Genomic DNA, 9,143 nt, shown 5'->3' on the forward strand with positions numbered 1-9,143 from the left:
ATGAGAGGCCGGACGGTGCAGTAGCAGCAGCGAGATCGAAGAAGGCTCCTGACGGGAGGGGACAGCCCAAGGCCCATGCGATTTAAGAAGCAGGTGAGAGGAGGCCCATGCGGCGATGGCGAAGGTACTGGGAGTACCACGGAGACACAGCTTGCAATTTAAGCCGAGCGTTACGGCTCTGGCACTAGCACTCTTACCCTTTTTCTTTTGTTCAAAAAAGAGGTAGACATTTATATGCATGTAGGCAAACGCTCTATTTTTATATGAACGCATTCAAAATTGATAGTCACCGCTGATGTTTCGGTGTCAGCGAACACGTCACCTACTAGTTCGTTTGGCTTATCAGCCGAATCTATCAGCCATTCAGCAGTATTTTTTTTCTCTCACCCAACAGTACTTGGCCATAGACGAGTGTGGTCTCTCAAAGACTAGTAGCATTTTGGCAGAAAATAGGTCCAGGATAAATAGATTGCACACAAAATCGATTCTGCAATGGCGCGAAGGAAGATCTGCATTGAAGAGAACTGAATTTGAAACTCGGGGGTCTCACTTTAAATGGAAGGCGTGAGAGGCCTTAAATTGGATTCACAGGTCACAGCTCTGCCCACCAAAAGGCCGGGCTTCTTCATGCCTGACAGTGTGAGGCACCTGCGGTAGCAGTGTCCCTCCCTGTTCGGCTTTTCCTGAGCTGCGGGGGCGGTGCAGGGCAGCAGCCCGCTCTCTGCAGCATCGCCAGGGAACCTGCCTCCTCATTATGCTTCCCGGCTTCCCGCAGTTCACAGGTTTGCCATCATATCCATTTACTCTAGTACTGTGGCTACTGATGGCCAAACAAATGGGGGATCCATTGCCAACAGGATGCGCACAAATGGGGGATCCATTGCCAACAGGATCCATTGCAAAATTTTTCAGACTCCCCGTCACATCGAATCTTTAGATGTATGCATGGAGTATTAAATATAGATAAAAATAAAAACTAATTGCACAGTTTAGTCGGAATTGACGAGACGAATCTTTTGAGCCTAGTTAGTCCATGATTGAACAATATTTGTCACATACAAACGAAATTGCTACAGTGCTCATTTTGCCAAAAATTTTGGAACTAAACAAGGCCCTAGTTCAAACTTCAAAGTTCAAACTGGTAGTGCACAAAAGGAAATGGGAGAAATCATCCGGGCCTTGTTTACTTCCCAGAAAATTTTACAAAATTTTTCACATTCTCCGTCACATCGAATCTTTAGACGCATGCATGGAGTATTAAATATAGACGAAAATAAAAACTAATTGCACAGTTTGGTCGAAATTGACGAGACGAATCTTTTGAGTCTAGTTAGTTCATGATTGGACAATATTTGTCAAATACAAACGAAAATGCTACAGTATCCATTTTCCAAAAAATTTCGGAACTAAACAAGGCCCCGCTTATGTATATTTGGCAACTGGAGACACTTACAACGACGGTACGTACAAACTATAGTCGCCTATAAATTCGTCCTCTGCACCACATCAGGTCCATCGATCTGTAGACAGGGCATCGACATGCATGTCATGAACGAAGTAGTACGAGCAAGCCTGCAGAGTCAACTGCGCTCCTGCTTCGTCACAGGCTCACAGCTGCATCCAGGCTCGCTACTGAGAACCCAGTCTCTGGGACATCTACCAGCTGGTACCGTTGGTGTTGCAGTGGAAGAAATTGCCTAGAGAAGATTTGCGCAACCCCAATCAACACATAAGACTACTGGAAAAGCATAGAATTTCACTCTGCTTACCTGCTCAATCAGTGAATAGTCCATTTCTGATTCTGTAGTCGACTCCTCATGCTCAGTTGTTGCAATCACCTCTCCAAGCGCTAGCAGTATGCAAATGGTTAGTTAGGGCCAGTCTCAATGGAGTTTCATTAGAGTTCATGCACATTAAATATGCTGATGTGACACTGTATTAATGAAGAGAGAGATGATAAGAGTTTCATAGGAGTAGAGAGAGTTTCATCCCCACGAAACTCTCTGCATTGTTTCCAAAATATGGATGTGTTGGAAACTGTGTTATGAAACTTGCATTGAAGATAGCCTTATGACGTGACATATCTTTGCTAGTCTATAGCTTTCAGGTTGTTGGTAAAAACCACAACAGGTTTTATCGGAAGCAAAAGTAGTTTTGTGCTGGTGCAGAGTCTGTCTGGAAGCTAGGTAAGTGTTGGTTACTGACAGAACCAAAGGGTAGCAAATGGAAATCTCAGGTTAACTTACAGGTCCAACAAGAGTGGTGGCCCGAAGCAATATAGCCTGCTTGGTATCTCGAGTTGGAGTGCATGTTGCAACAAACAGCTGGCACCAAACAGTTGATTAACATTTTTAAAGCATAAAACTAGCAAAAGGAATGGCAAATGAAAGTTGAAGTTAAGGAAATTGAAACACCAGCACGCATAGAAGCGCAGCATATCTGGTTGTCTGCAGCAGAAATGATGTCATCAGGACAGAGCAAAGAAAAGTAGTGGAGACATTTAAGATATGAAATTATCCTGATCTAAATTTTGACTAGTTCTGAACCTGTTTTTAGATCAGCATACATAAAAGCAGCGAGCATTTCAGCTCGCAATATTTCCCTTACATAATTACCGTAATTTGAGGTGCAAAGTCATTTTCATCATTTGTTACCTCGCCCTTCGCAGCAAATCCCAATGCAATGGTCCAGTAGTCATGTTGAATGCTCCAGGATATCACAAAAATGAGCTTAGTCTTTTTTTTGCCAGCAAAATGAGCTTAGTCTGTTTCATCAGTTTCAATATTTTTTAAAATTATCAGAAAACAATAGTAGTAAGATGTAAGTATGTATTCAGAATTGTTAATATAACTGAAAATCTGAAAATGTTAATCAAACAGAGAGAAAACACAGACTAAGTGTCTACCCATTTACATGTGCAGTAGGTTACAAGATGACATGGTCCAAATACGGCACATGCCACATCGTCTTTAATAAAATAATTATAATAGTTTACTTCATCAAGTTACAGCTTAAAAGAGGCGACTACAGTAGAAAAACACACATGAGGAAGTCCTTGCAACATACAACATTGCTAATTCCTGGAAACAGATGTCATGGCATACCAATACCAATTCGCCCGACATCTGAAAAAGAAATCAACAATGCCATTAGAATATAGGAAGACTAAGCAACACAAACAAAAGGCACTGTAAAACTAAGTAACACTAACATAGCAATATAGAAAGGTATAACTTGAATGTAACTATCCCAATCATCAAACTATTGTAGAACCCAATTCAAATCACCTAGACTCAATTAGAACGTGTGGACAAAACTTTCTTTACTACTAGGTTACTGGTGTAAAACCCTCCAATTCAAATCAACAATGCACTTAGAAATTGTGCAAATGTTGGAAACCACACAAAATAGAGATACATGCTTACATAGAAGCCTACAAACCAAAGAAGCCAAACGTGTAAGTCAAACGTGTAAGTGTAAAACAGATAACACAACTGATGAAAGCATAACCCCCATAATATAAGGCTAAAAGACCGGTATTTAAAAAACTGTCAACATCAAGATCATATGTTTGGGGAAAAAAGGTAAGGTCAAACTCCTTGAAACATTAAGAGCACTTCTGTATTAATTTAGTGGCTCAATTTTCATATCTCTGTACTTTGGCCAAAGAATGGTGTCCACAACTCCACACTGCACAGGACACACTGCTTAGTTTTTTCTAAATACAAAAGGATACTAGAAAAAGTGCCTGTGCGTACACTATTCCAACTCTACATTTCTTTTTCCACCAGAGTAGTCCAAGGAAGACAGTGCGAGACTAATTCAAGACCACGTGTCTGTGTTTCACGAATTCCCTGCAACACCCATTGTCAATAACATAAAGGACTAGGGCCTGAATACCAAATTAAAAAGCTACAGCACATTGAACTATAAGTATTAGGTACCATTTGAAACCTTTCTAGAATTAGCATAGATTAATTCCTACAGAAACTAGATTCTGCAACGCAGTGCAGCACAAAAAATCACATCGCCTTAAATCATTCCATTGCAGTTAATTGTAGGATCCATTCCATCTAAGAACAAAGCAATATTATGCACACATATCTCTAATGCGGAAAATCTACTATGCAATTTTGATAGGGTATTGGGTATTTCGTATTTGGGTTACAACGACAGGATTTAGCTCGAGGACTTAACAACAGCAAGTCTACCATTTTGGTGTGGCCTTATTTATAAACTCCAATTTTTTAGTTCATTCATCAGTATGAGCGATGCTCCAAAGCCCCAACGCTCAAGATGTATGCAGCCATCGATGAGCTAATGGGTTTCGTCGTGTAAAATCTGACAAAAGGTTGATTTAAAGTTTGAATTTCTTTAGAAGCAAACTCAACTCTGGGAGCAGTTTTACCATACTATTCTTCTTCATACATGCATGCCCTGCTCCAAAAAGGAAAACCGTGTGGTCTGTGCCTGCCTCTAACATGCAAAGCTGCTTGAAGGATTTACCCAGCGTATTCTAAACTCTTATATCCATTGTTTGAACAACAGTTGCAAATTCTCATTCTAGTTGGCACATGCACATTTGATCCAAGTCCAAACAATTAATGCATTCCTATTATCCCAAATAAGGCCACACCAAAATGCAGCACTATATATATGTCGACTAGGACAGTAAACATTTGTTAACATCAATCCACAGAATTGTATACGGATTTCACTGGTATCATTACTCCAAGGACCCAAGCTAAGACGGACGAGGGAGGATTGAGTGCGAAACGAAATTTTACACCACCATTGGCAGGGAATGGGATAGAAACTAACCCTTCACAAGGTCCACGGGCGTGGGCGCGGCAGCAGCTTCACGGAGGCGGACGAGTAGTACGGCAGAGGCGCCGAGGAGCACCACCCGCCGCGCCAGCACGTAGGCACCGCCCGCCACCGCCGCGGCCAACGAGGGAGAAGGGCCGCCATCGAGCGGCGGGGAAGGCGACGGTGAGAGGAGGAGGTAGCCCATCCTCTCGGGAGCCCACAAAACCATTCGAGAGAGCCCACGGCCCACAAACCCACGTACAGTCTCGACTTCTCCAGATATTTCGGCCCCGAAGCAACTATCGCCTCAATAAGACGAGACACCTCACCAGTTGTTGCGGCTTAAACCCTTATCGCCACCGCCGCGTCCCCATCTCTCATCTCCGCGGCCCGTCTCGTCTCCCACTAGGGTTTGGCACTTTGGCCGCCGCCATGGCGTCGGCGTCGCGCGCGCTCCTCCTCTCCCGTGCGCTCCAGGCCGGCGCCGCGTCCCGCCGCGTCCCCACCCTCCTGCGCCCGCTCGCTGCGGCCGCGAGCCTCCTCCCGGCGGCGGCGGCGGCGGCCGCCCCCGGCGCTGGGGTGCGCTGCTTCGCGACCCAGCCGGCGACGTCCTCGCTGCGGGACTCGTCCCCGAACTGGAGCAATCGCCCGCCCAAGGAGACGATCCTCCTCGACGGGTGCGACTTCGAGCACTGGCTCGTCGTCATGGAGCCGCCGCCTGGTGACGCCTCCAACCCCGATATTACGCGCGACGAGATCATCGATAGCTATATCAAGACCCTCGCCCAAATCGTCGGGAGGTATATATATATATGGCTGTATCCATTTTCTGTTTTGTTGTTGGTGTTTTCCTGCCAGAGTAGATAAAATTGCTCTGGTGTAGCGTGACGGTAAGAGTGTACTGTGTTTTATTTTATTTAGTGGAAATAGGACTGGTTGAATCTCTTACTGCTTGATCAGATGAATATTTAAGATAAGATGAATATGTGAGTATTACAACGAATAGGAGAAATGGAAGTTTGGGTTTTAGAAGGATTTGGTTATGCGGATATTACAATTAATAGGGGAAATGGAAGTTTGGGTTTTAGAATGATTTGGTGTTGCTCATATTTTACAAGAGATATATTTATAAATCTGATCATCTTATAGCTAGCCAAGAAATACTTAATGCTACGATCTGTGGAAAAAGTGTGCCTAAAGAGCACAGCGATCTTTTGCTCTAGAACTGAACCATTTCCTTGTGTCTGAGAAAGAACTTCCAGGTTAATAGGGACGATACTTGATGTGGGCTTTGGGTTCATGTTGAATATAATTTTTTTTAAAAAAATGATTTTGTTTTTGGTGACTGTACAAGTTATGACAGCCTGTTAGATGATTCTCTGCCTTGTGTGAGCTTGAGTAACGGTTTGTTTGGATCCATTTGTTCTAGTTCTAATGGTTTACTACCTCCATTTTCCTAGTGTGAGCTTGGGTAATGGTTTGCTTGGAACCACTAGTTCTAATTGTTACTAGAAGCTAAAGTTAGCACTAGTCGATCCAAACACCTCAGCTAATAGTGCAACTAATAGCTCAGAATGAACTACCTAGCTGATGAGTTATTAATTGGCTTCCATAACCTAATTACTACTCCCACCATTCCAAATTATAAGACATTTTGGATTTTCTGGATACATAGATTTTGCTATGGACTGAGACATACTGTCTCTAGATACATAGATAAAACAATGTATCCACAAACGCTAAAATGTCTTATAATATGGAATGGAGGGAGTAATGACTATTGGATGGAGGATCCAAACGGGGTTCAACTAATAGGCCAACTAATAGCCCTGCTCTTATAAAGCTACTAGTTGGCTGGCATCCCTCTGTAGATGCTAACTATTGGTACCAGTGGATCCAAAAAGGAACCTACCGATCTGCTGCTGTTATCTTTCAGATTTGTTCTTTAATTTGGTCTAGTTATGGTTCTTTTGTGTGTCTCGGACATTAGAGTTTATAGTGATAATATGTGTGTAATTTTTAGTTCATATAGAATGAGGTTTTTTTTGTTCATTTTAACTCTGCAAGGCCCGCATCTTAACCAATTCCTTGTTTCAGTGAGGAAGAAGCTAGGCAAAAGATATATTCGGTGTCTACTCGTCATTACTTTGCCTTTGGTGCCCTTGTATCTGAGGAACTCTCTTACAAACTCAAAGGTATTTATGATCTCATAAAGTAATATAGGGGTAGGAAGTAAATCATTGTTGACCTCTTAATCATTTGCAGAAATGCCCAAGGTCCGCTGGGTTCTTCCTGATTCATACTTGGATGTCAAAAATAAGGACTATGGAGGTACTGATAACATGTTTTCTTTGAAGCATAGGCTATAGAGTATTTGCATTTTCTTGGTCATGTACAAGCATCCTGCTCACTATATTCGAATTGCCCTTTTCACATTCTCCTTGTTGTTTGTTGACACTGTTATGTCTTTCTTGCTTGAACACAATATATTACAGCTTAATTTTAAACTTGAGTAACTTTAAATCTTCGTTATTTTGTATCAGATGTGAATGTCTTGGTTATTTGCTAGTGTCCAACTGTTTTATGAAATTTGGCTCCTCACTACTTATTTACTCGCCTGTTTTTATGCCCTCTAATTTTCTTTTCTATACTTGTGTACTTGTGATGAAAATATATCACTGTCCTTGTGTAAAATATGGTCAGGTGCTTTGTCAAATCATCTTAGGCGCTATTAGCATCTCGAATATATTCCTTGTGTCTTGAAGAACACCAATACAGATTTAAGAACCTATATCTTGGGATAGCAGTTCACCACACATGACACCCCTGCAGTTTTGATCAACTATACATGTATGCCTTGCGAAGCTATTTTAGTTTTTTTTTAACTGATGTTTTTAATTGAAATTGTCAGTGGCTATAGTTTATGTCCATCCATGTTTGGACAACTGGTTCTGCGAGTATAATGTTCATATGAACTGACTATTCCACAAGCTTATGGTACCTTCTATCACCTGTTTCAGGAGAACCCTTCATAAATGGGGAAGCTGTTCCTTATGATCCTAAATACCATGAGGAGTGGGTGAGAAACAATGCCCGTGCCAATGAAAGATCCCGTAGAAATGATAGGCCCCGCAACTTCGACAGGTCAAGGAACTTTGAGAGGAGAAGGGAGAACATGCAGAACTTCCAGAACAGAGATGGGCCTCCTGCGCAGGGTTTCAGTGGCCCCCCACCTCCACCTGGCCAGAACCAGATGCCACCTCAGCATGTTCAGGGTAACATGCCGCCACCACCACCACATGCTGGTGGTGGTCAGCCAAACTATCAGCCCCAAATGCCAAACCCACAGGCGGGCTACAACCCTGGTGGTGCTCCTCACTACCAGCAAGGTGGTGCTCCTGGCTACCAAGGTGGACCTCCGGGGTATCAAGGTGGTAACCAAGGTTACCAAGGGAACCCAGGCCCGGCCTACCAAGGTGGTAACCCTGGCTACCAAGGTGGCCCACCTGGTTACCCTGGTGGCAACCCACCACCTCCACCTCCCTACCAAGGAGGCAACCCCAATGCACCGCCATACCCTGGTGGTGGCAATCCTGGCTACCCTGGTGGCAGCCCAGGCTACCAAGGTCAAGGAGGCAACTCGAACTTCCAATGAACATGACCACGCCTAAGTATAAGTAGGCACCCCTGTTCCAGAGTAGCCTTCTGGGAGAGATGGTGTGCAGTAGCATAAATCGAACCCTTGTTGCTATCTGATTTTCATGCACTGTCGCTGTATGCACCTAATTATTATGTTCTATATAGTACTCAACTGTGCTTGGTGTCTGAGTGATGCACCCGGAATTCTGAAACTATGGATGATGTACCATCAGCTCTTCTGCTCTTGAATTCCCTTGCTGAGCCATATGCTCAGCAGTTGTCGGCTTTGTCTGTCTTTGTTCGTTTTGAATGATTTTTTACCCACAAACTTGTTACAGCTCATCCTGCTAAATTCATGTGATATTTTTTCCTGCATTTTACATTGAACGGTCCGCACGTTCATTTCATGCTCGTATACTTGAGACACGAGACTTGAACGGGCGTCATCGTTAAACCACAGGACGCTTCATCTTTCGAAAAACCTAAAATACACGAGGACGTGATGCACGAACCTCGACCATCTCTGTCTACTGACCAAAACCACTTTTTCAATGTTGTAAAAAACCACTTTTTCAAAAACTGTTTAAAGCTTATTAATATTTGGCGTGATCACTGCCTGGCGCCCAAAAGGCCCAATCAGCCACCGTATGTATAGAGTACCCAATAAGAGCATTTTTAGCGGAAGTTGCATCTGC

At 43.3% G+C, this 9,143-nt stretch overlaps 1 protein-coding gene and 1 long non-coding RNA gene across 4 annotated transcripts; one reads left to right on the top strand and one right to left on the bottom strand.

Moving 5' to 3' along the window:
• On the bottom strand, positions 1,539 to 5,015 carry LOC110431819. 3 transcript variants are annotated; one of them, XR_002449285.1, is made up of 6 exons: positions 4,822 to 5,015; positions 2,655 to 3,125; positions 2,415 to 2,447; positions 2,247 to 2,324; positions 1,770 to 1,849; positions 1,539 to 1,697 (listed from the first exon to the last, which is right to left on the bottom strand). It is a non-coding gene; the product is annotated as an uncharacterized LOC110431819 (long non-coding RNA). The 3 variants fall into 3 exon arrangements; XR_002449284.1 differs by having other exon boundaries at positions 2,247 to 2,447; XR_002449283.1 differs by having other exon boundaries at positions 2,247 to 3,125.
• On the top strand, positions 5,144 to 8,739 carry LOC8082028 (multiple organellar RNA editing factor 8, chloroplastic/mitochondrial). Its single transcript, XM_002465723.2, has 4 exons — positions 5,144 to 5,609; positions 6,907 to 7,004; positions 7,075 to 7,140; positions 7,830 to 8,739. The coding sequence occupies exons 1-4, from the start codon at positions 5,242 to 5,244 to the stop codon at positions 8,462 to 8,464; spliced, it is 1,167 nt and encodes a 388-aa protein (XP_002465768.1). The 5' UTR covers positions 5,144 to 5,241; the 3' UTR covers positions 8,465 to 8,739.

This window comes from Sorghum bicolor, chromosome 1, assembly GCF_000003195.3.
Source record: "Sorghum bicolor cultivar BTx623 chromosome 1, Sorghum_bicolor_NCBIv3, whole genome shotgun sequence".
Classification (NCBI taxonomy): domain Eukaryota; kingdom Viridiplantae; phylum Streptophyta; class Magnoliopsida; order Poales; family Poaceae; genus Sorghum; species Sorghum bicolor.

What these genes read in the sequence shown, in the direction of transcription:
- LOC8082028 (XM_002465723.2), top strand. Translation starts at nt 5,242, where the DNA reads ATGGCGTCGGCGTCGCGCGCGCTCCTCCTCTCCCGTGCGCTCCAGGCC. An exon ending in ACTCTCTTACAAACTCAAAG is followed by an intron (nt 7,005 to 7,074) that starts GTATTTATGATC and finishes AATCATTTGCAG; the next exon opens with AAATGCCCAAGGTCCGCTGG. An exon ending in CAAAAATAAGGACTATGGAG is followed by an intron (nt 7,141 to 7,829) that starts GTACTGATAACA and finishes CACCTGTTTCAG; the next exon opens with GAGAACCCTTCATAAATGGG.